This window comes from Rhinoderma darwinii, unplaced genomic scaffold (assembly GCF_050947455.1).
Source record: "Rhinoderma darwinii isolate aRhiDar2 unplaced genomic scaffold, aRhiDar2.hap1 Scaffold_70, whole genome shotgun sequence".
NCBI classification, from domain to species: Eukaryota; Metazoa; Chordata; class Amphibia; order Anura; family Rhinodermatidae; genus Rhinoderma; species Rhinoderma darwinii.
Window position 1 is genome coordinate 1,625,211 of NW_027464260.1, and position 27,353 is coordinate 1,652,563.

The 27,353-nt window shown below is 43.5% G+C and overlaps 1 protein-coding gene and 1 long non-coding RNA gene across 7 annotated transcripts in view; one reads left to right on the forward strand and one right to left on the reverse strand.

Moving 5' to 3' along the window:
* The window catches only part of LOC142728942 (uncharacterized), a 203,787-nt gene that overhangs the window by 15,848 nt on the left and 160,586 nt on the right, over positions 1-27,353 (reverse strand). The window lies entirely within an intron of this gene.
* Positions 1-27,353, forward strand: part of LOC142728941 (uncharacterized) — a 42,095-nt gene that overhangs the window by 9,717 nt on the left and 5,025 nt on the right. For 2 of the 6 annotated variants that reach the window (XM_075849193.1, XM_075849192.1), the window contains exons 2-12: positions 9,260-9,472; positions 9,713-9,922; positions 23,400-23,666; positions 23,749-24,090; positions 24,179-24,628; positions 24,765-24,969; positions 25,648-25,776; positions 25,882-25,994; positions 26,075-26,299; positions 26,397-26,588; positions 26,680-26,757. In XM_075849193.1, coding sequence (XP_075705308.1) covers positions 23,416-23,666; positions 23,749-24,090; positions 24,179-24,628; positions 24,765-24,969; positions 25,648-25,776; positions 25,882-25,994; positions 26,075-26,299; positions 26,397-26,588; positions 26,680-26,757 — 1,985 coding nt within the window. In that variant the 5' untranslated portion in view covers positions 9,260-9,472; positions 9,713-9,922; positions 23,400-23,415. Of the gene's footprint in view, positions 1-7,650; positions 7,714-9,259; positions 9,473-9,712; positions 9,923-22,057; positions 23,107-23,399; positions 23,667-23,748; positions 24,091-24,178; positions 24,629-24,764; positions 24,970-25,647; positions 25,777-25,881; positions 25,995-26,074; positions 26,300-26,396; positions 26,589-26,679; positions 26,758-27,353 lie in introns of those variants that run through there. The other 4 variants (XM_075849191.1, XM_075849194.1, XM_075849190.1 and 1 more) reach the window with 4 other exon arrangements.

Genomic DNA, 27,353 nt, shown 5'->3' on the forward strand with positions numbered 1-27,353 from the left:
GGGGTAATAATAGGGGTTAGTGATAGCCTTTTTACTGGCTAACACGAAGCCCCTTCTTAGTAATGGACGCTCTCAATCAGACAACAGCCATTACCAAGGCCATAATAAAGTATTAAAAAAAACAGACATAAGAAAAACTTTTATTGGAATCTAAACTCCCTCTTGCAACCCTCTTTCACCATTTTATTTTTTTTTAAAAAGTAGATCATCGGAGTAGTCCAATGAATCTACGACGTAGTCCAAACGCTCCAGCGGAATCTACCAAAAAAAGCAGTATAAAAATTTGAAAAACTTAAATTTGCCACAATAGTCACTCGATATAACTATACTGTAATCACTTATATGGTCTGCAGATATCTTGTGTATAACTGGCATCTACCTCTATAAGGTCACTATATGGTGGTAATATTGGTCTATATATAGTGTGATTTATTCACGAACAGTATGGTGGGTTTTTTCTGACACTATGTTGTAGTAATATGTGATCATGGTTTCGTAGTTTTATTCAGTAACCGTATGGAAGTATTATTCAATAACAGTATGGAGGTATTATTCAGTAACAGTATAAAGGTATTATTCAGTAACCGTATGGAAGTATTATTCAGTAACAGTATGGGGGTATTATTCAGTCACAGTATGGGGGTATTATTCAGTAACAGTATGGGGGTATTATTCAGTAACAGTATGGGGGTATTATTCAGTAACAGTATGGAGGTATTATTCAGTAACAGTATGGAGGTATTATTCAGTAACAATATGGGGGTATTATTCAGTAACAGTATGGGGATATTATTCAGTAACAGTATGGGGGTATTATTCAGTAACAGTATGGGGGTATTATTCAGTAACAGTATGGAGGTATTATTCAGTAACAGTATGGAGGTATTATTCAGTAACAGTATGGGGATATTATTCAGTAACAGTATGGGGGTATTATTCAGTAACAGTATGGGGGTATTATTCAGTAACAGTATGGAGGTATTATTCAGTAACTGTATGGGGATATTATTCAGTAACAGTATGGAGGTATTATTCAGTAACAGTATGGGGGTATTATTCAGTAACAGTATGGGGATATTATTCAGTAACAGTATGGGGGTATTATTCAGTAACAGTATGGGGTATTATTCAGTAACAGTATGGAGGTATTATTCAGTAACAGTATGGGGATATTATTCAGTAACAGTATGGGGGTATTATTCAGTAACAGTATGGAGGTATTATTCAGTAACAGTATGGAGGTATTATTCAGCAACAGTATGGGGATATTATTCAGTAACAGTATGGGGGTATTATTCAGTAACAGTATAAATGTATTATTCAGTAACAGTATGGGGGTATTATTCATTAACAGTATGGGGGTATTATTCAGTAACAGTATGGGGGTATTATTCAGTAACAGTATGGGGGTATTATTCAGTAACAGTATGGAGGTATTATTCAGTAACAGTATGGAGGTATTATTCAGTAACAGTATGGGGGTATTATTCAGTAACAGTATGGGGATATTATTCAGTAACAGTATTGCGGTATTATTCAATAACAGTATGGGGGTATTATTCAGTAACAGTATGGAGGTATTATTCAGTAACAGTATGGGGATATTATTCAGTAACAGTATGGGGGTATTATTCAGTAACAGTATGGAGGTATTATACAGTAACAGTATGGGGATATTATTCAGTAACAGTATGGGGTATTATTCAGTAACAGTATGGGGTATTATTCCGTAACAGTATGGAGGTATTATTCAGTAACAGTATGGGGATATTATTCAGTAACAGTATGGGGGTATTATTCAGTAACAGTATGGAGGTATTATTCAGTAACAGTATGGGGATATTATTCAGTAACAGTATGGGGGTATTATTCAGTAACAGTATGGAGGTATTATTCAGTAACTGTATGGGGATATTATTCAGTAACATTATGGAGGTATTATTCAGTAACAGTATGGGGGTATTATTCAGTATCAGTATGGGGGTATTATTCAGTAACAGTATGGAGGTATTATTCAGTAACAGTATGAAGGTATTATTCAGTAACAGTATGGGGGTATTATTCAGTAACAGTATGGAGGTATTATTCAGTAACAGTATGGAGGTATTATTCAGTAACAGTATGGGGGTATTATTCAGTAACAGTATGGGGATATTATTCAGTAACAGTATGGGGGTATTATTCAGTAACATTATGGGGGTATTATTCAGTAACAGTATGGAGGTATTATTCAGTAACAGTATGGAGGTATTATTCAGTAACAGTATGGGGATATTATTCAGTAACAGTATGGGGGTATTATTCAGTAACAGTATGGGGGTATTATTCAGTAACAGTATGGAGGTATTATTCAGTAACTGTATGGGGATATTATTCAGTAACAGTATGGAGGTATTATTCAGTAACAGTATGGGGGGTATTATTCAGTAACAGTATGGGGATATTATTCAGTAACAGTATGGGGGTATTATTCAGTAACAGTATGGGGTATTATTCAGTAACAGTATGGAGGTATTATTCAGTAACAGTATGGGGATATTATTCAGTAACAGTATGGGGGTATTATTCAGTAACAGTATGGAAGTATTATTCAGTAACAGTATGGAGGTATTATTCAGTAACAGTATGGGGATATTATTCAGTAACAGTATGGGGGTATTATTCAGTAACAGTATGGAGGTATTATACAGTAACAGTATGGGGATATTACTCAGTAAGGCTATGTTCACACTGAGTATTTTGGGGGAGGAATATCTGCCTCAAAATTCCGTTTGGAACTTTGAGGCAGATATTCCTCTCCCTGCATGCCGTTTTTCGCGGCGATTATCGCGCCGTTTTTTGCCCGCGGCCATTGAGCGCCGCGGGCATAAAACAGCGAGAAATACCCTTTCTCCTGCCTCCCATTGAAGTCAATGGGAGGTCGGAGGCGGAAGCGCCCGAAGATAGGGCATGTCGCTTCTTTTTCCCGCGAGGCAGTTTTACTGCTCGCGGGAAAAAGACGCCGACGCCTCCCATTGAAATCAATGGGAGGCGTTCTCGGGCCGTTTTTGCCGAGTTTTGCGACGCGGTTTCCGCGTCAAAAAACTCGGCAAAATGCCCCGTGTGAACATAGCCTAACAGTATGGGGGTATTATTCAATAACAGTATGGGGATATTATTCAGTAACAGTATGGGGGTATTATTCAGTAACAGTATAAATGTATTATTCAGTAACAGTACGGGGGTATTATTCATTAACAGTATGGGGGTATTATTCAGTAACAGTATGGGGGTATTATTCAGTAACAGTATGGGGGTATTATTCAGTAACAGTATGGAGGTATTATTCAGTAACAGTATGGAGGTATTATTCAGTAACAGTATGGGGGTATTATTCAGTAACAGTATGGGGATATTATTCAGTAACAGTATTGGGGTATTATTCAATAACAGTATGGGGGTATTATTCAGTAACAGTATGGAGGTATTATTCAGTAACAGTATGGGGATATTATTCAGTAACAGTATGGGGGTATTATTCAGTAACAGTATGGAGGTATTATACAGTAACAGTATGGGGATATTATTCAGTAACAGTATGGGGGTATTATTCAGTAACTGTATGGGGATATTATTCAGTAACATTATGGAGGTATTATTCAGTAACAGTATGGGGGTATTATTCAGTAACAGTATGGAGGTATTATTCAGTAGCAGTATGGAGGTATTATTCAGTAACAGTATGGGGGTATTATTCAGTAACAGTATGGAGGTATTATTCAGTAACAGTATGGGGATATTATTCAGTATCAGTATGGGGGTATTATTCAGTAACAGTATGGGGTATTATTCAGTAACAGTATGGGGGTATTATTTGTAATGTTGGTCTTACAATCTATGTAAATTACTGTGGTGGGGGAAGTGTGTGCGGCAGCAGATGATCAGGCTAAGAGACAGTCTGCAGAGTGGCATGTGATGCACTTTGACATGTAGGTGATACTTACGTGTGGTATGTGGGCCCATAACTTGTGTAGAGCCCAGGGCCAAAGAGCATATGAATCCACCACTGGCATCAAGTCAGCACAGGCCGACCACTAAAATACAGCAGGTAGAGCAAAGAAACCAGCCCAGGACGTGCCGCTTCAAAACAGCGCTAAGTGCGACCCGTCCTGGACTGGCCTGAATGTAATTGCAGAGAGTGACGCCGCAAATGAGACTGGCTGCCGAGGAGAGATATGAGGCAGTGCAGACTGTACTATTTGCACTGCACTGATTGGCAGTAAGAATAATTCTTTAAATATTTTACATACTTCAAACAGCACTTTAAGGTTGTGTTCACACTGAGTTTTTTGCAGGAGGAAAATTCTGCCTCAAAATTCTGTTTGGGATTTCGAGGCAAATTTTGTCCTTCCTGCACGTCGTTTGCCGCGATTTTCACCGTGTTTTTCGTTCGCGGCCATTGAGTGCTACGGGCAAAAAACTCAGCGAAATACCCTTTCTCTTCCTCCCATTGATGTCAATGGGAGGTCAGAGGCGTAAACGCGCGAAGATAGGGCATGTCCCTTCTTTCTCGGGAGGCATTTTCGGCTTGTATTTGACGAGTTTTGGGTAGAGTGGTTTCCGCGCCAAAAAACTAGTCAAAATACTCCATGTGAACAGGGCCTAACAAATAAACATCAAATGCTTTCCTATTTAAAAAATGTATATATTGCGTGTTCGATGTGTAAAGCTAGGAATGAGAAAACTCTGATAGATTTTGGGGGGGGGTGCCTTTTTATATTTCGCCTCAGGCGGCAGACATGCTAGGTTCACCCCTGGCCATACGCAGCCGCCAATGCTGGGCTGGAGTACATGGGACCACCTTCCAGCTATACAGGACATGGGGAGATTTATTAATAGTCCTGATCGCTCCAACTCCAACCAATCCACTGCTTTCCCACCAGAATAACGGACATGCTCATTATTCTACAGGAGGGTTTTTTTTGCGGATCTTATTTCTGCTGCATGTGAATGGGGTATAAAATAGCCCACCCACTTGTAATGGATGCAGAATGTTAGTGGATATGAAAGGGATTTAGGTCTGGAATCAGGGACTTAGTCCTAATCAAATCCTGATTGCGTGATCATGGCCTAATACTGACGTATATAGATTGTAAATTATACCGGTATACAATGCTAAAATATCACCGTACTGGAACTAAATAGTATGATTTATATTTTATATTCAACCATAAACACTCTCACATGCTGGACACATGACGCACAGATGCAACCCACAAGGTGGACACATGCTGCATTCATGCCACTCACACCTAGGACACATGAGCACGCACACCACTCACACCTAGGACACGTGCGCACACACTCCACTCACACTTATGGCAAATACGCACGCACACCACTCATACTTATGACTAATGCGCACGCACACCACACCACGCACACCTAAGGACACATGCACATTCACACCACTTACACCTAGAACACATTCCTAAATCACACCTAGGACACACGCGCACGCGCACTACTCACACATAGGATTTACTCTCCACTCTCGCCACTCACACCTAAGACATATGCCGCACGTTGTCTACCCACAACAAGGACACATGTTGAACACGTACTACTCACACCTGGCATAGATGCCGCACACATCACTCACATACTACACATACCACTCACACACTAGACACGTACAACACACTAGACACATACCGCACACACTACTTACACTAGACACATACCGCACACACCCCTTACACTAGACACATACCGCACACACTACTTACACTAGACACATACCGCACACACTACTTGCACTAGACACATACCGCACACACTACTTACACTAGACACATACCACACACACTACTTACACTAGACACATACTGCACACACTACTTACACTAGACACATACCACACACACTACTTACACAAGACACATACCGCACACACTACTTACACTAGACACATACCGCACACACTACTTACACTAGACACATACCGCACACACCACACAATGCTAAACACATACCGCACACACTGCTTACACTAGACACATACCTCACACACTACTTACACTAGACACATACCGCACACACTACTTACACTAGACACATACCGCACACACTACTTACACTAGACACATACCGCACACACTACTTACACTAGACACATACCGCACACACTACTTACACTAGACACATACCGCACACACCACACAATGCTAAACACATACCTTACATAACTCTTACACACTAGACCTATACCACACATACCACTCACATTAAAAACAACACGCACACTAATGCCACCAATACAGTAGAAGAAGACACAAAACTCACATAAATTGCATATTTCACTCATACAATTGTCATACACTGTTACCACTACATCAACCAGTCACACTACAAAAATCAACCCAACACTTCACTCACATTGCTATATTTACCGGCTTTCTTTAGTAGACTGCTGATTCTTGGGCACTGGCATGCAGGATGCTGGCAGTACATAGGCGTGTATACCGGAGATGCCCCCTCCACCACTAAGCCCCGCCCATGTGCCCACAAAGCCACACCCCTTTTCCAAAGCTCCTCCCATCTGTGGCTCAAATTAACAATAACCTGATGCTCACCATTTTAACCCTATAGCTCCTCCTATCTACAGTATCTGGACCCCCTCCCCTCCCACAAGCAGGTTACATGAGGCTGAAGCATAAACCTACTGACGCTACGGCCGTCAGCAACATCCCCGGCAGGGGCAGGAGACTCCTTCTCCTCGGCAGCCAGACTGAAGCTGTGCTCAGGGGCAGTAGAAAGACTAAGCCCATCACTGATTGGCTGATGCTCAGCCAACCAGCTTTAGGTTTGATTTGTACATGCAGACTGGGCAGGTACCGATTCTCCTTTTCCTCTGCGGCGCCAGAGATGTGCGCGAATGAGCGAGGCGTCAGTGCAGAAAACAAGTCTAGAGCTGATTAGCTGCGGCTCGGCCAACAAGCGCTAAACGTCATTTCTGCAGCGCTCCTTCCCATCACTGCAGAGTACACAGCAATAAATCTCCGAAAGATGTGGTTATAAACACCAGGAGGCTGCAGTTATTGTAATGTTGCTGCTTGTGTTCACCACTGATTGTTTGGGCGGCCGGCAGGAGGCCCACTGTTCACCGGCCCATCTGGCATTTACCAGAACTGTCAGATGGCCAGTCTGGCCCTGCCTGTACCCCAAGTGTCAGTGTGTCATTATACTGTACCCCAAGTGTCAGTGTGTCATTATCCTGTACCCCAAATGTCAGTGTGTCATTATCCTGTACCCCAAGTGTCAGTGTAGCTTATCAAGAAAAGGTGGCTTGTTGGCACTCCCCCTGGCACCCAGCACCTGGCAGGGGGGTATATCCTACCACCAGCTCCCCCCAGCTATACCCTGACAGTGTCTTCTAACACTGATATCCATAGATCCCCCATAGCAGTGCCAGTCACTGTTCTCGTATAACAGCAGAGGAATGTGCTGATCTTGAGGGAGGTCACAGAGAGACAGTTACATAGTCAAAGGAGCAGGGGAACCAGCAGCACAGAGTGTTTCAGGATATGAATGTGTTGATCTAGTGAGAGGTCAGACAGAGGTAGATTGTAAAAAGGTCGATTTACTTTAATTCTTATTATTTTTCTCCAGCAGCGCAGAGGATTTCAGGAGAGGTGTCTGCTACTCATAAATTGCGGTGGAGTTCCATCTTATGTAAGAGAACAACATGGCGAGATTGCGATGCCTGCGAGTGTAACGATTAGAAAGTTGCGGTAATCCCACGAATTGACAGCGAGCTTTGTGATGATTACTCGCGTCTATTTTTTCGTAGGGAAACATTGAAGTTGCGTCTTTGTCGCGCAGTAATCCCGCAGGGTACGCGAGCATTTAGGGGTGATAGTTTTGGCCGCACGGTAAAAAACGGATAAAAACATGCCACCCCCCCCCCCCCCACATTTTGGTCGTTGTATTTTCCAGCTCGTTTTTCAAATTTGAGACTTGTAAAATAAATGTGATTTACCTGAAAAAACCGCACAGTCGAAAACTGCGTCACAAACCGCGGCAATTCCGGAGTGATTTTTGCTGCGTTTTTTATCTCTTCTTATCGCAGCATTTGGGTCCATTCAGATGAAGTTACAACAAATCAACAAACTGCGTCCAAAAACCACATGAGTTTCTACCACAATTTGCTGCGTTTTTCGATACAGTTGCATTTTTTACCGTAATCGCATTAAAAAACGCACCAAATCGCAGTAAAAATGCGTGCTATTTTTGGATGCATTTTTTTCAATGTGATTTTAATCGCACCTCAGCCGCAACGTGTGACTGGACCCGCGGGGCGCAATTATATGAGATTATTTTTGGTCTTTCATTAACTATCGCGGCAATTAGTGGTTAAACCCTGTACGTATTTGATGCGGTTTTTATGGCGCTCTGATGTCAATTATCCCATAGGTTGTATTCGGACGTTGCGGTTGAGGTGCAGTTAAAAGAAGATCCGAAAACCGCGTGCGTTATTATCCCAGTTCCGATGCGATTACAAGGTCGCAAAAAAAAAAAAATTCTGCGAAAACAGCAAAAAAAAAGCGACACGTAAATATACCCCGACCCCTTCTTCTTCTTCAGCAGATGTAGATTTGTGTTGTATCTTGCGCCAATTTCTGTCTGAATTTTTTGGAGGGTTTTGTGCTTTTAAAATTATCCTGTAATTTATCTGTTATGTCCCCATGACAACACTACTTGTTTCTGTGTAATGCATCGTGTTATCATAAGGAAACTAGACCTGTTATGTGACCTCTTTTTGTCAAATGTACGTAATTAAAAGCGGAATTCTGACTTTCGGCACTTGGTATTCCCATGATAACTGAGCTTTAAGAGAACATGTCTGGAAGTGTTGTCATGCGGACACAGAAATAAGATCTTGAAACTACCCAGCCCATGATTATCAGCTGCCCCTTTTGTGTCAATGATGAAAAATGGCACAAATATGTCAGAAAATACGGCAATAACCATCCCATCACCTCCAATGTTGGCCATGCTGACTGTTTCCTTCTTGTGAAGGAGAATGGGGTGGTCAGCTAATCCCACTACAGGGAATAATGGATTAACTGCTAATTGCTTGTTCCGAATAATTGTTGGTCATTAAGTCGGCCATAAATGGTCCTCTCCTAGTGGAGTCTGCAAGTGATTGGACAATTACCCTCATAATTTTCACTGGTAACTGGATGTCACAATTTATTTAATGGTTTTCTTCTTTTAGAATCGGACAACCAGGTTTGATTATCTGGAAAAGTTGTTCTTATATGAGGCGATTCGGACCTCTCTGCTGCCACCTATTGGACTATATTCTGTGAGGACCACTAAGTATTACTACAGGAAGTCGGCTGAGAAACTGAATTGTGTGGCCTCTGTGGCACCGTACAGACTTCTACAGATCCTTCCCACCATGTCGGAGTTGATGTACTCTTAAACGGTACTTGGTCATTGTGGTCTTCATGTATTGGTGGTCAGTGTATTGAAATGTTCCACATAATGAACGGTCGATGGTTTTTGGGGACCTAGACTTGGGGGTAGGACTGATCGCCATGTTTCATAGTGGTAGGTCCTCCAAGTTCTGACAAGCACTCATTGATCAACCCCCTTGTGTAGGATGTTTGGTTTGAGCTGGTAAATCTTTTCTCAATTGTTTGACCAGTTTTGTCTGTAATTCCAGGTTCTTCGACTGTTCTTCACCATGTGGATCCATCCCACCACAGACGAGTTCATGTCCCATCTGGCGTGTGACATAAAATGTGCCCCATCAAGCATCCGGTGACCTTACTCACTATTATATCCATTCTCAAAGCTCCGCTCCAGTTTCTTGATGTCTCTCTTGGATGGACCAACTGGTCTTGTAGCTTTTGACAAGAAATGAAGGAACAAGGTAGAAGTTGAGAATTGGGTTTTGTGTGATGTTTAGAGACTCGGGACTGCAGTCTAAAGGTCATAAGACCATGTGGTCCAGGTTGGAATCTTGGCAGCAAGAACTGGCTTATTAACTGGTCACCAGTCATGGAGAAAAGGGTTTATATGTTGTCAAGGGTGTCTTGTAATTGGTTGGTCTTCTGTGTGCCATTGTATAACTTAACTGGCCTTTAAGATGAGTAACTTCTGTAGACAATCTCTGCTTAGACTAATATGGTTAATCCTAATCTTCTCAAGAACCCCCGACAGAACATGCTGGTTAAGATGGAGGAATCATCAAATTGTGTGTCCATGAAGTTCCCAACATTGGTTATTTGGGATGTTCTGCCACGTTGTCTACTTGGGTTGTGGTTGACTCTATTGAAAATCACGAGAACCTAATCTTGCTATTCTGGTCCTCAAGGAACTCCACAAATCCTTACTCTAATGTTTTTTAGAAGACCGTGACTCCTTTAATCGCTATCTCTATCGGTAACTGCCACAAGTGCTCTGTAGATCTTCCGAATATGGTCCTTTTGGGTCCCTTGTGGACTACTTTTAAGATACTGAGTAAGAGAAAGTTGGGTTGATGTGTTCAGAATTGAATGGGTTAAACACTATGGTTGCCCATGTCCATCAATGGGGTTCACAATGTATTCGATATATCAAGGCTTTTTGATCACGTTTTATGGGCATCTCCACCTTTTTAGTCTCGCTTGGTCTCTGAGCAGTTGTCACTTTCCTCTCCACTCTGCAGCTCCTATAAGTTGTTGCCAGGTGGTGACCATAATTGTAGGTGAAGTGTATGATGCAGAGCAATACAATTGGCTACATCCAGATGCATGTTGGGATGGATTTGAGAAAATAGGAAAAGCGAAGTTGAGTATTTCTACTGTGACTTGGGAAGGAGTCTTGTACCTCAAATGTATTTTCTGGATATAATGGCAAGAACTTCTGCGGGGAAGGGTCCTCAGTGTTGATCATGATCTCGAGGTCCTATCCAGTTATACACTTGTACCAGATACATAAGTCTACTTGACCCTCAAGGAGGTTGGAGCTGGAACGTGATCTCTTTAATATGAGCCCTTACATTCTTGGATCAACCATTGCAATCCTTTGAGCAAGACCCATCTTGGTTGTAATGAAAAGAGAACATCTCGTTATGGTGCTCAAGCTCCGCATGTAGGGGTGAGATATCTACTGTACAATTGTTACGCTCCACCAGTGTTGTACCCGCCCTCCCCTCCTCTGAGACTTTGGTTGATGCTATGGGTTGGATGAATAGTGTATTACTGAGGAATCTCCCTTGCATGTAGTTTCTTATTTCCTGTAAAGGGGTGGGGGTGGAACTCCATAGCGTGGGTGGGGGATTACATGACCTTCGTCCAGCAGCACTGATCCAAAGCAAGGTTAAAACCCTATGAGATGGATGACAAACGCTGTGTTTAAGGCATTCAGGCCCCTCCAAAAGTAACTAACAACCACAATTTCAATAATGTCACTGCTCTTACAGTAAAGAATCCCCTTCTATGCTGATGTAGATACTTTCTCAACTATCTGTAGAGGATGCCTTCTTGTCGTGGTAACAAGTCTGGGTACAAATCTTCAGACAGATCTCTATAATGTGTGATATTTGTACATGGTAGTTGCCCCCAAACTACCTCCTAACTTAACCTCCATTTAACATTTCTTGGTACTGTGACTCACCCGCTCAATTTCGGTCAACCTTCTATACAGGTAGCTAAATCATATTCTGTTACCTGAGTAGTAATGTGTATGTAGAAACACTGTCAAATGCATCCTATTACATTATTTGGCTTGGCAGCAGCTGCCTGGCACTGGTGAGAGGAAACCAAGCACGAGATCTGCTCTTTTCTTCTTGTGTTGTGATAGTTAGAGCTGTCTAGACCAGTAAGGGTTTAACTTCAGAAAGTTGGGCTTGAGTGATGTCTACCAGTTCCATTGCATTACATTAGTAGCTGTGTCATTTACATACAGACGACCGTGTGCAACTTCGAACGTGAAAAACCTGACCTGTTTCACATCGGAGGTGCACCCTCAGACTAGTCAATGGAGGGATGCGTGGAAACGCAAGAAAATAGGACATGTCTTATCTTTGAATGGACCCTTCACACGCTCCGTTGAAACAATGGCCTCGTGAAAGGCCCCATTGAAATACATGCGTCCGTGTGACGGTAGTTTTAACGGCCATCACACGGACAAGTTACACACATCTGAATGAGCCCTAAGAGTAGATAATCTCAAAACCAAATCCTGGTTTTATCTGGGGATGTTGAATCTTTTACATTTTGTGCCGGTAGACAATAATTTGTGGTGGCTTCAGCCTCAGGATCGTGACTCTTCCGATGTTGGTGGGCCTCTAGCACGTCACTATTCTCTATATATTCCAGCTTTTTTTAAACCTCCCATTCTATTTGTTTCAATTGCTCTACCTAGAGCCCAAAACTGCCCCCACCTTGTAGCTAGGATACCGGCTGAAAAAATTGGAAGCTAATATCAGACTGAGATCAAGATGTTTTTGGAGCTGATAGTCAATTTTTTTCAAAGAGTCTTCAATTTTAATGGAAGATGGATTTGTAGAAAGTCAGAAGGGATATTTCACTTAATTCTGCAGCGTAAATTATTCCTTGTATGAGCTACAATGTTTCACGTTAAAGTCAATGGTAATGTGTTTGCAGGCGTATTTAGATATTTACGCTCATACGCTGTGTGAACACGGCCTAATGAGTGAATAGATGAAAATTACCTATTTAGATCACTGGTTTCTCTCTAAGCTTCCTCAAACTGTATTTGCTTTTGCAGCTGCTGCTTGGCATTGTGTTGCTGCTCGGTTTACTGGAAAACCAGTACATCCGATTCTTACTGTATATTCTGTTCTATCCCATATTAACCAACTGTACGCAGCTATATGGTCAGTGACATAAGTGCGTTACTCCTATTTATCACTGTTATTTAATATACCCCTATGCAGGCTGACGGCTTGTAGAGGTCTTTGTCACAATCAAGTTGTGTTAATATAAAAAAGTACATAAAGTTGTCCAGGGGTCGGACATCCAGGAGACGCACCATGCAGAGGCCGATACAAATACATGCGCTGCAGTGTCCAGATACACAATGGAGCTACTGTGACTTCTGTCCCTTAAATAATTTCCCCCTGTACATACATTGTCCCTGTCCCTGCATCTGTAGCTTCACTACTAGGTTGTTACAGTAGTAAAAGCTTCAGTTTAGAACCTCGGCCTCATGACCGACATCTGGATTTGCACTTCTCACCTTTTTGTAGACGTGTTGGTTAGACAGGGCCTTGTTTTCAGGAATCCGCGCTGCTTAGATTATTTATTTCTATATAATTTTGCAGGAACCTCTTAATACCTTCAAATTTATGAGATGTGATACAATAAATATTGGCTCGGCATCGGCCGTCCTGCAGCGCTGACCCTGTTGGGGCTCATTGAGACGAGCGTGTAACTCATCCGTGTGACGCTATTTAAACAATGGCTGTCACTGACTCATGTATTTCATTGGGGCCGTTCACACGGCTGTCTCAGAGCATGTGAGGGGTACTTGGAAAAATAGGACATGTCCTATCTTGTGTTTTGTTTTTTCACGCATCCCTCCATAGACTCTAGTCTGAGGGATCCGCGATAACAAAACTCGCACGGGTGCACCTCGGATGTGAAAAACATCAGTTCTTCACATCCGAGGTTGCACGCGCTCTACTGAATGCAGCCTGATGCTGGATTCACACAGGTGTTTAGCATCTCGGACGTGAAAGAACTGCAGTTCACGTATAAGTTGCATCTGTGCGCTGCAGGACGCGATCTCACACCCCCCCCCCCCCATAGACTAGAGTCTATGGAGGGATGTGTGAGAAAATGGGACATGTCCTGTTTTCTCACGGACCCTTCAGTCCATTGAAACAGCCGTGTGAAGGGCCACTTTGAATTATACAGGTCCGTGTGACTGCCGTTGCTTAATCGGCCGTCACACAGATGTTTAACAAGTTAGAAGAGGCTGGACGCAGCCTGCAGGGCTTCAGAGGGAAGCCTCCATGACGGGACCTAGTAGGGAAAGGGTTAACTGAGAGGGAGAGGTAGGGGGAGGTGGATGGGAGGCAGGGAGGAGTTAGGGGGCCGTTACTGGTCTTCCCGCTGCTTTCGGCATTGAGCCGGAAGCAGCGGGAGGAGTAACACTAAAATTGCATTAGCTCCCTCCGTTGTCCCGCTCTGTGCCCTGTTATGTCGGAGGCCGACATACTTGAGCGGCTGCGCGCTGCAGCTGTTCACCACGGTCCCGGCTGGTTGGAGGAGACCGTGGCGGCACTTACGAGGATCCCGGGGGCCGAAGCATCGCCACGTCAAGCCCGGCACCCGAGGTCTGTTGCACAAGGGGATAGGCTTCTCTCCCCCGGCCCCCTCCCTAGTAGTAATATGGCGGCGGGGGGGGGGAGTCGGCAACACCCGCTCCTGCTCAAAGGAGGCAGAGAGCGTCTCCAGGGGCGACGGTGGCTAAGGCCGGGTCTCCCCGGCGGTCCCGCCCTCCAGAACGCCTCAGTCCTGAGGTGGTCCCGCGGACACGGCGTCGCAGGGGGAGCCCTACAAAGGACGCTGAAGGCCAGGCAGCTGGGAGGGCCGCCTCTTCCCAGGCCCTGCGTCCTGGCAGGAATCCCCAGCCGCGACGAGGTCCGGCGGTACACAGGGAGTCGCAGGCCGGGCTCCCTGTCACCCCTCCCCCATCGGATGCAAGAGTTGGAGGACAATCTACGACCGCCCCGCCTGGTGATGTTCCGGCCAGGGGGCAGGCTTCATCGAGATCGTCAAGACGGACGCCTAGAGCTGCAGCGACGACGAGGCAACAGGTCCGGTCGGAAGTCTGGGTCCCAGCGGTCGGGCGGCAGGTTGCCGGCCCATCTGTCAGCGCATCGTCGTCCCTGTGTAGGAGATGTCGGTGGGATGGCCAGTCGTCTGCGAGAGAGGATCTGGAAGAAGGCGAACTGGACGTTTATCGGCGAGGTCAGGATGGTCCGGCTGACAGGAACACAGCGCCTGTGCAGCCCGGTGAGTGCATAACTCCGTCTTTGCCATATCCAGCGATTTTTATGTCGGGTGTCGGTGGGGGGGCAGCAAGCGTAGCATCGGCTGCCGGTAGCGGCGTGGTCGGGCGCGACGGCGCGGGTCTAGCGGATTTAGCGGGTTGCTTGCGGGAGCTGGTCGGGCGTCTAGATAGGGCGGCGGCGCCAGTAGTTACGGAGGTGTCCCCGGTGGTAGTTTGGTAAGGTCCCCGGGTAGTTGGATCGTTACAGGCGGTCGCGGTGTCAGTACAGACCGAGGCCCAAAAAGATGGCGATAGGGTGCGTATTGATGATCGCGCTCGGGGGGAGGTGTATGTTTGCTTCGAAGGTCCGTTGGGGGCGCATTTAAAGCAGGAGGTGCGTGAGCGGATCTGGAAGGACGAATATGTCGAGATTTTTTCTCTGCTGCCGCTTGCTAAATTCAATTTGGATAAGAGCAAGCGGGACGAGAGTAAGAAGGATGAGGAGGAACGTCGGCGGTATAGGCTTATCCCGCAGACGTTCGTCAATTGGTCGCAGGCGTTTGACATATTAGCCAGTGTGATAGGGGAAAAGGCGCCGGAAAATTGTTCGGCGTTGTTTTGCTATTTTGATGCCATTGGGGAGGCCCATAGGGCGTACGGGGGGCAGGCGTGGCTAAGATACGACGAGCAATTCCGTCAGCGAAAAGCGGTTCGGCCGGCGATTCGGTGGAACCAGAAGGATATTGCTCTTTGGTTAAGGGTTACGGCTCCGGTTAGGCAGTCCTTTCCCGGGAGCGTCGGCCAGGGGGGCCAGTCCAGTCAGGCCGGGCAAGGTGCCGGGGCAAAGTTGGGATTCTGCTGGCAATTTAACGATGGCCAGTGTAAGTTCGGGGCCACGTGCAAGTTCAAGCACGTGTGTTCAGAGTGTAACGGTGCATACCACGGGGCTGCAAAATGTATGCGGAAGAAGAGGTCAGGGAACCAGCCCTCCTCGGCTAGTCAAGGGGTTGTCACCGGTGAGGGTGGAAAGGATGGCCCCTTATCTAAATGAGTATCCGGATAGGGTGGCGGCCAAGTTAATTTTTGAAGGGTTTTGTGTGGGTTTTATTATTCCCCCGCCTCCTTATGAGGTTCCGGTTACGCGGAGGAATCTTAAGTCGGCCTACTTGCATGCTGAGGTCGTATCGGAAAAATTGTTTAAAGAGGTTTCGTTGGGTCGCATGGCGGGGCCTTTTGTTGATTCGCCAATAAAAGATTTAGTGGTTTCCCCATTGGGTATTGTGCCAAAGCGCGAGCCCCAAAAATTTCGTTTGATTCAGCATTTATCGTTTCCCAAGGGTTTGTCGGTAAATGACGGGATTGATCACGAGTTGTGTTCCGTAGTGTATACCTCATTCGATAAGGCGGTGGGGTTAATTCGTGCTGCGGGTCCCGGCGCGCTGTTAGCGAAAACCGACATTGAGGCGGCTTTCAGGTTGTTGCCAGTTCATCCAGAAAGCCAACGGCTGTTGGGTTGTTTTTGGAATGGGGCTTTTTACGTGGATATGTAATGGCAGGGGGTAGGGAGACGGACAAGTGAGCCCTAATCTACCCGCCACTCTGTCCCTGCCTACTTGCAACGACCCGCCCTAGGCGACGGGGTACAACTGGGCGGCGGTCCCTGCGCTCAGTAAGTGCACGACAAACACGACAAACATACAAAGGAACACAAGCAAGGAAAAGGGGCCGTTGCCCACGGCAACACCGTGAGCAACCAGAGTGGTGAACGAGCCGAGCCAAGCCAGGAGTGTGCGAGGTACAAAACGAAAAGCAGAAGAGTAGTCGGTAAGCCAGGGTCTGTATGGAGCAGGATCAAAAATAGCAGGAGCTGTAGCTGGGCCAGGAAACCACAAGGAAAGAATCACAAGCACCGAGGGACAGGAAGTGCAGGCTTAAATAGACCGAGGGCGGGAGCTAGCTGAGTCTGGCCAGGTTACGATAGGCTCTCCCACTCCTAAGCCTGCCAGCCTGAATGGTGGAAGCAGGAGTCAGTCTCAGGGATGTATTCTCAGGTGCTGACTGATTAGTTCTGGGAGTTAACCCTGAAGCTGTGCCTGGCAGATCCTTTACAGTACCCCCCCTTTTATGAGGGGCCACCGGACCCTTTCTAAGTGGAGCTGGCTTACTGGGGAAACGCAGGTGGAACCTCCTGACCAATACCCCAGCGTGAACATCCCGGGCGGGTACCCAAGTCCTCTCCTCGAGCCCGTATCCTCTCCAATGGACCAGGTACTGGAGGGAGCCTTGGACCATCTTGCTGTCCACAATCCTGGCCACCTCGAATTCCACCCCCTCAGGGGTGAGGATGGGAACAGGAGGTCTCCTCGAGGGAGCCAAGGACGGGGAGCAGCGTTTGAGGAGGGAGGCATGAAACACGTCGTGTATCCGAAAAGACGGGGGTAACTCCAGCCGAAAGGAGACAGGATTGAGGACCTCAATGACCTTATACGGCCCAATAAACCGGGGAGCAAACTTCTTGGACGGAACCTTGAGACGCAAGTTCCTAGACGACAACCACACCAGATCCCCGACCATAAACAGGGGGTTATCAGAAAGTTTTTTATCAGCCTGAGTTTTTTGTACGCTCTGGGACACCTCTAGGTTTTTCTGAACCTGGGCCCAGACTGTGCACAGTTCCCGATGAACGACCTCTACCTCGGGATTGTTGGAACTACCAGGTGAAACGGAGGAGAACCGTGGATTAAACCCAAAATTACAAAAAAAAGGAGAGACCCCTGACGAGTTACTGACCCGGTTATTAAGGGAAAATTCGGCGAGGGGAATGAAAGAGACCCAATCAAATTGACAGTCAGAGACAAAACACCTTAAGTATTGTTCTAGAGATTGATTAGTCCTCTCCGTTTGGCCATTGGTTTCAGGATGGAAGGCAGAGGAGAAGGACAGATCAATCCCCAACTTCATACAGAAGGCTCTCCAAAACAATGAAATAAATTGTACCCCTCTGTCCGAAACAATATTGACAGGGACCCCATGGAGACGCAGGATTTGTTTGACAAACAAGGTAGCCAACGTTTTGGCGTTGGGTAGTTTCTTGAGGGGCACAAAGTGGCACATCTTACTGAAGCGGTCCACCACCACCCACACCACCGACTTGCCTTGGGATGGAGGCAAATCGGTGATAAAATCCATGGAGATATGTGTCCAAGGTCTCTGGGGAATGGGCAACGAACGCAGTAAGCCCGCTGGTCGGGACCTGGGAGTCTTGGACCTAGCACAAACCTCACAAGCGGCGACGTAGGCCTTAACGTCTTTAGGCAACCCAGGCCACCAATAATTTCTGGAAATGAGGTGTTTGGTACCCAGGATGCCTGGATGGCCAGATAGTGCGGAGTCATGATTTTCCCTAAGTACCCTTAGCCGGAATTGCAGGGGAACAAACAGCTTGTTCTCAGGAAGGTTCCCGGGAAGTTGACTCTACATCTTCAACGATGCCAGGTTCTTCTTTTTACATCTAAAGCGATTCCAGGTTCCTCTTTTGGGACCACCGAAGATGCTAGGTTCAGGTTTGTGCATCACCGAAGAATCCGATGGCACTGTAACACACACTGTGCGGTTAAAATTAAAAACACTGATGCATTACTGATGTGGCACACTCCCGGCAGTGTTCTGAGCCTTCACATGGAACTTGGGGTGCATATTCAGATTTTGGGGTGACCGCCCCAAAATGTCAACATTTCACTCTGGGTGCTATCTAAGCACTATAGCTTTACAGGGAGGTGGTAGTGAAATTACATTGATGTTTGGATGGTTACAGGATGAAAGTTCTGAAGCACTGAAAACAGCAGTTCTCCTATTATTGACTACCGGTTGACTTTTGGAGCACAGAAGGTTCACATAGAGCTCACAGTAACATAGCACATAAAGGTGATTCAAAACTGCATACATTGATGCATTACTGATGTGGCACACTCCCAGCAGTGTTCTGAGCCTTCACATGGAACTTGGGGTGCATATTCATATTTTGGGGTGACCGCCCCAAAATGTCAAAATTTCACTCTGGGTGCTATCTAAGCACTATAGCTTTACAGGGAGGTGGTAGTGAAAGTACATTGATGTTTGGATGGTTACAGGATGAAAGTTCTGAAGCACTGAAAACAGCAGTTCTGCTATTATTGACTACCAGGTTGACTTTTGGAGCACAGAAGGTTCACATAGAGCTCACAGTAACATAGCACATAAAGGTGACTCAAAACTGCATACATTGATGCATTACTGATGTGGCACACTCCCAGCAGTGTTCTGAGCCTTCACATGGAACTTGGGGTGCATATAGAAACTTGGGGTGCATAGAGCTCACAGTAAAAGAGCACACATAGGTCCTTACTAGTGTGGTACTCACAGCAGTGTTCTGAGCCCTTGTAAGAAACTTGCACTCTGGGTGCTATATGTGGTATTTAGATATCTTTCTCGTGTGATAATACCATGTCATATCTGTTTTTAGATGGATTTCACGTTTATCAGTGGCCATTTAGCAAAAAATCGATAATTTCAAAAAATCCACATCCAAACAGCTACTGCATGCATGCCTATCACCCCTTCCTAAGCTCTGTTATTGGATATACTCAAAGAAGTGTTACAAACCCTCAGAGGAGTTATGGGGGGGGGGGCTGACTTACATTTTGGGGTGAATACCACAACATGTCAAGAAATGCACTCTGGGTGCAATATGTGTCCAGGGGCTTTAAAGATCTTTCTCGTGTGATAATACCATGTCAAATCTGATTTCATATGGATCTGTGTAAAAACACAGATTAATTGGTAAACGCACTTATCTTATATTCATCAATGCCTTCTACCAAAAACTCGGTCATTTCAAAAATCCACATCCAAACAGCTACTGCATGCATGCCTATCACCCCTAATTTTTTTAGGATAGGTCAGAGTGTTAAGGGCTACATGTGTAATAAATATAAGGGATATTCAACGGTTAGTTTTGGAGATATTAATTTTGTAATAAAAATAAATTTATAAGGGAATTCCACCATGTTTATTGGGCAAAAGAGGGGTACCCTTTTAGAAAAGACGACAGAGTCAGGTGTCATATTGTTCGGCTCTGCAAGGTGAACGAATGGACGCCTAGCTCGCGTCCATCGGACCCACGAAAATCTGTGTCATATCTATTTTTAGATGGATTTCTGAAAAAACACAGATTAATTGGTAAACACACTTATCTTATATTCATCAGTGCCTTCTACCAAAAACTCGATCATTTCAAAAATCCACATCCAAACAGCTACTGCATGCATGCCTATCACCCCTTCCTAAGCCCTGTTATGGGATACACTCAAAGAAGTGTTACAAACCCTCACAGGAGTTATGGGGGGGGGGCTGACTTACATTTTGGGGTGACTACCACAACATGTCAAGAAATGCACTCTGGGTGCAATATGTGTCCAGGGGCTTTAAAGATCTTTCTCGTGTGATAATACCATGTCAAATCTGATTTCATATGGATCTGTGTAAAAACACAGATTAATTGGTAAACACACTTATCTTATATTCATCAGTGCCTTCTACCAAAAACTCGGTCATTTCAAAAATCCACATCCAAACAGCTACTGCATGCATGCCTATCACCCCTAATTTTTTAGGATAGGTCACAGTGTTAAGGGCTACATGTGTAATAAATATAAGGGATATTCAACGGTTAGTTTTGGAGATATTAATTTTGTAATAAAAATAAATTTATAAGGGAATTCCACCATGTTTATTGGGCAAAAGAGGGGTACCCTTTTAGAAAAGACGACAGAGTCAGGTGTCATATTGTTCGGCTCTGCAAGGTGAACGAATGGACGCCTAGCTCGCGTCCATCGGACACACGGTTCTGTTTCAAATCCGTGTCATGATCCGGCCATTATACACCATTATACAGTATGGTGCAGCTATGGGGGGCATCACAGTGTATAGTGCAGCTATAGGGGTATTAAATTGTATGGAACAGCTATGGGGGGCATTATACTGTATGGTGCAACTGTGGGAGCATTACACTGTATGGTGCAGCTATGGGGGCACTATATTAAAATGTACATACTCTAATATATTTTAACACTGCCACATACCTATCTAGTTTCTATAAAAACAGTAGCAAAAAACGTGTTGTAAAGGTCAGCTTAGAAACCATAATAAATATTACATTTAATGAAATAGGTATAGTGTATATGAAATAGAAATGATAGTAAATATCACATTTAATAAATGTAAATGTCCTATTATATTCAAACAATTGTATTATCAGGTTTTCAGCATGAGTCTGTAGTTTTATCTCTGTTATTCTCCTCAGCCACTAAAAAGGCAGATAAGCTTTTGTGCATCATTCAAACTCTCCTATCACAGGCTCTGTTTGTTGTTTGTGTAAGAGGATCTTCTTACAAAGCATCAACCTCACACTATAAAACAGTTTAAAACACTGAGGCATTTTCAGTCAGTTTGGAAGTTTTCTTGAAAGCTATTGACTGATCTCCTTCTTGGATTGCATTATTTTTTTGCTATTCACCTTGTTCAATACTACACTTGAGACATTGTACCTATGGTATTAAATGGTATGGGACAGCTATGGGGGGCATTATACTGTATGGTGCAACTGTGGGAGCATTACACTGTATGGTACAGCTATGGGGGCACCATATTAAAATTAATGGTGCAGCTATGGGGGCACCATAGCTGCACTAAAACCATGTCAGAAGTTTGATAAACGTTTAGGTACACTGTAAGAATAGGCCGAAACCAACTTTACATATAATACAACATAACAACTTTATTAATACAGAACACAAAATTAAAGTGTAGCTAAATGTTTGACAAACTTCTGACATGTCACAGTGACATGTCAGAAGTTTGGATTGGTGGGGGTCCGAGCACTGAGATCCCCACCAATCGCTAAAACAAAACAGCTGAAGCACTCGTGTGAACGCTCAGCAGCTTTGTTCTAGCGATTGGTGGGGGTCTCAGTGTTCAGACCCCCACCAATCCAAACTTCTGACATGTCACTTTGACATGTCAGAAGTTTGCCAAACATTTAGCTACACTTTAAAGTTAAGCATAGGCATAAACCATATTTACATATTATACAATATAACAACATTATTATTACAAGAATTATTGTAATAAAAATAAATTAATAAGGGAATTCCTCCATGTTTATTGGGCAAAAGAGGGGTACCCTTTTAGAAAAGACGACAGAGTCAGGTGTCATATTGTTCGGCTCTGCAAGGTGAACGAATGGACGCCTAGCTCGCGTCCATCGGGCACACGGTTCTGTTTCAAATCCGTGTCATGATCCGGCCATTATACGGTATGGTGCAGCTATGGGGGCATCACAGTGTATGGTGTAGCTATGGGGGTATTAAATTGTATGGGACAGCTATGGGGAGCATTACACTGTATGGTGCAGCTATGGGGGCACCATATTAAAATGTACATACTCTAATATATTTTAACACTATGCCACATACCTATCTAGTTTCTATAAAAACAGTAGCAAAAAACGTGTTGTAAAGGTCAGCTTAGAAACGATAATAAATATTACATTTAATAGGTGTATATGAAATAGGTATAGTGTATATGAAATAGAAATGATAGTAAATATCACATTTAATAAATGTAAATGTCCTATTATATTCAAACAATTGTATTATCAGGTTTTCAGCATGAGTCTGTAGTTTTATCTCTGTTATTCTCCTCAGCCACTAAAAAGGCAGATAAGCTTTTGTGCATCATTCAAACTCTCCTATCACAGGCTCTGTTTGTTGTTTGTGTAAGAGGATCTTCTTACAAAGCATCAACCTCACACTATAAAACAGTTTAAAACACTGAGGCATTTTCAGTCAGTTTGGAAGTTTCCTTGAAAGCTATTGACTGATCTCCTTCTTGGATTGCATTATTTTTTTGCTATTCACCTTATTCAATACTACACTTGAGACATTGTACCTGGATACCTACATCATCTGCCTTTTGGATACGGCTTCTAAAAGATTTATTGGTTTTTTTACTCAAATATACATCTTTAGGACAACAAGTTCTAGTTACAGGAATGGAGTCTGCAGCCAAATTGTTAGTAAATATGTTTATTAACGTATATTTATATCCATCATTAATGTTCAGTTCAGGCAAATTGTATAGTGAAATCATGGTGAGCCATGGGCTAGGGAAGAGGTGTCATTTTATTTTCAGTAGGCCATAGTGTACAAGCCCAGGCATTGTTCAGGTAGCCTGCCTGAAACAAATCAGTATGCATGTAGTGGGACATCTTGTGACTATTTTTGAGATTGCAGTTTGGGTATATTTCAAACTAAGCTATATTACTTAGGACATTTTTAAATCCAAAACCTCATGTCTTTCAACAGGCAAAACAGAACTCCTATGACATGCCCAGTATGTTACCGTACACAGACATTATTCTCTACATATCTGAGGAGAAAGTGTATGAGGTTCAGCAGCGATGAGGAGATAAAAGCCACTGTGGCATTGGCCAGGAAAACCCTGGTGAAAATTGCATCTAAGGGCACTGCAATCAGTTACCAAGAGATCATCTCTCTTGGCTCATTGGAAAACGTTGTCCCCTTCCTCGAGGACAGGGGCTTTTTGATCATTAACAAACCAACTGTGGCCAGGTATGTGTCACCCCTGTCTGCTTATGTCTCATAGCTCTCCAGTGTTTACACTTATACTCACGTTGCTTTTTATATTTTACAGCAATGTACAATATGGAAGACCATCAACCTCTGCATCAACTGTCCTTACTGTGCCACATCACACAGCGGCTGTAGAGGATATTGCAGCCATACCAGTCCCTGATGAGGAAATGGAGGTCACACTGATCCCTGCAGATCCTGAGGAAGAAGTTACAGACACACTATTCCTTGCACAGCCTGAAGACCCGAGGGAAGACCAACACAATGAAGAAGGCAGAAGAGCACATGAAGATGACAGCGCAGAGGAGGAAAGTGATAGAGACTTTCAGCTTCAACTAGAGTCTGAGGAAGAATCCAATCAAGAAAGCGGAACTACAGGAAACTTTGATGACAGGACACAGAGGTCAGTGTACATAGATACTCCTTACGTATTCTCTGTGGCTGTCAAATGTGTCAAATCTGATGTCTTGCACTTTTCTCCAAAATTACAGAATCCTACAGACAAAATGGACGGTGGTCACAAGACAGAAGATGAAGGCTGCTGGACTATACAAGCGACATTCATTGGACGAACCAATACTGAAGGGCTTTGCCGACTATTTGCAGCACACATTGGATGTGCCCAACTACAAGCAGGAGGTTGAAAATTTGGCAAGGTTCCTTTATTACATGAACCCGCAGCGTCCCAATCTGGACTTTGTCAGCAACATTGAGAAGGTTAACTCCTTTTTTACAAAGCTGCGTGACCTGAAGCTTGCAAACCAGACTGTCTTTAATTACCTAAAACATATCCGGAGGTTCATGACGTATCAGCTGAGAGCGACCAATCTCTCTGCACAAAGACCAAGGCTGTTTAAGTCCTGCAACTTCTTTATGGATGTTACAGAGGACATTCAAAAGAGGCTATCTAAGGGAATTTCAAGAGAAGTTGTCAGCAAACGGTGAGTTATGAACTCAAATGTATCCTTAGACAAAGTATGAAACCTCAAATAGGTATATATTTATTTTAGATATTGCTACTACTCTTTATTACTTGTGTATATACAATAAAATCATTTCTCTTTACTTTGTGTTTAGATACAAGTCATTGACAAATTCTATGAAAACACCCCAGGAATGTCAGAGGCTTTTAGTTGTGGCAAAGCCAACCTTCCTGAAATGCCTCAAAGCTGCAAAAGACAGACACATGAAGCGAGACACTCAACTTGAAATTATTTATTATCTTGAGGCCCTGCTTATTTTGAGGCATCTGCAACGGCCAGGTGTTGTCAGACATATGACTGTAAGTAGCTTTCTCCTCCTCTGTTTTTCTGCGTCATTTTGTTTTCCTACCCTGTTATGGTTATGCTTTGGGGTGCTTTTTAGAGAAGTGTCTGGAGGCCTTATGGCTGCAGTTAAATACTTTTAATAGTGTAGGGGAGCCCTGAAGGCCGATAATGGTGTGAAGCCTGCATAAGGTTAATGTTAGCTTATTAAAGTCGGATATTTGTCTGCAAGAACAGAGTGAATAATCTATGTAAAAACCTTACACCTGGCTAGAGGCAGAAATTATGCTGAAACAAAAGAGTGGCATATGTATAGAAAAAAAAATCACAAGTGGCTTGGCGTAGTGTTGGGCTAACACAATACAGTGGCAAGTACATTGACAAATCTCACACATAGCTGGCTCAGGTATTGGGCTGTAACAATACAGTGTCATGCACATTAAAAATATGTCACACCTGGCTGGAGCCAGATGCAGCTAACAATATAAATTTGTCAACTCTACTTGGTTAATCCCTTAATCCCTAGCTCCATGGCAGGGAGCAGCTTCTGTTGACATATTCCCATAATCCAATCTATTCTCCCAAAACCAGTAGCTACTGACATGGTATGATGTGAACTTAGAATTGATAGGAAAATTATATTCAGTAAATAATTTGCTTTCCTGTCCCTCATACTTTTTCCTTTTGACTCATAGGTTTCAGAGTGGAATGAGAGGATCACTCACAGATATTTGGGTTTAGACCTGGTAGTTGTTGGGGTCAAGTTACACAAGACCTCTACACACCAAGTGGCAACCTATGTGCTAACAAAGGAGGAAGAAATGGTAAGTTTCTATAAGGCTCCTACTTACTTTATGGAGTTGTAAAGATGCTTTTCAATAATCTCTTTATTTGTATCCCTCCCCTCGTGGTTTAATGTCTACTTTGAGATAGTAAGACCAATGCTGCTAAAGAACAACATGCCAACAGAAGTATTTTTCCTCTCTACATCTGGAAAGGAAATTTATAATGTTTCCAATGACATCCTGCGGTACCACACAAAGTAAGTTTCTTAAAAGTCACCTGTCTTTATTCAATTCTAAGTGCTGTGTATGTATTATGTTTTTCTATTTTCCTTTCTAGATATAAACTACCCAACATCACCAGTCAGCTTGTCAGGAGGATTTGCGAAACTTGGACTCTCCCTAATTTTTCTGACTCTGAAAAGTGTCTGTTTGCCAAATATTTGGCACACACCAACATGACAGCGGAAAGAAACTATCGTGAGAAGACACTGACGGACATATGCCATGGTTATATGCTGGTAATGCAAGCCGGTGGTGAGCAGCCCCAAGCCAGCACTTCAAGGTAATTTATTGTGGGAGGGAAATAATATATACTGTATAATATTACATGATTTGTTTTAGAAGTTTAATGCTTTATTTTTTCTATGTCTACCCTATAGACAAGAGAACATTCAGGAAGGAGGCCAGGGAATCCAAAGAGAAGACATCACATCCCACGAAGAAGCCCAGGAACAAGATTACAGTGCCAAAGAGGACTGGAGTGAATCAACTGACCGAGGAGAAGAAGAAAGCTTGGCTGATCATGATGATGATGATGATGATGATGATGATGATGATGATTGGACTTCAAAGTAGATAAACTCTCAGTTTTATTATAAATGTCCTCAGTTTAGTTGTGTTAGACTTATCAATTGATATACTAATGTTTGGTTATTTTTTCAGAGCACAAGTACCATCCTCATTGTTCATCCGAACACGGTCCAGGGCACAGAGGCAGAGAGGGGAAGGGAGCTCCTCTGGGTAATAATAAAATACATTTATTGACCTTACTTTGTAAACTAATATGCTTATTAAACTGTATGTCTCACATTTTGTTTTAACATCAGTATTTATTTTCTTCTTTTATCAAAGGGCTGAAGTGACGTCGAGGGATACATCACTATCTGCAATCAAAAGAGTCCCTGTTGTTCTGCTCAGGCGCATCGATAGTTAATTTCCTTTAGACATATATATATATATATATATATATATATATATACATATATATAAATACATACATATACATATACTTAGAGGCTACTTAAACATATGCATTGAAATTGCCATAAGAAATATATATATATATATATATATATATATATATATTATCAATAACTAAATAAATTATTATATTAAAAAATTAACTCAACTTTAGAGAATACTAAAACAAAAGTGTGGTATGTGTATTGAAATATTTCACACGTGGCTGAAACATGTGTTTGGCTGAAACAATACAGTGGCAATTATGACTGTCCCCTGGCCGGAGCCAGCTTAGTCTAACAATATAAATGTGTCACCTCCACTCTGCCAGTATCGACACCTTGGCATGGACTAATATATTTTAACACTATTCCACA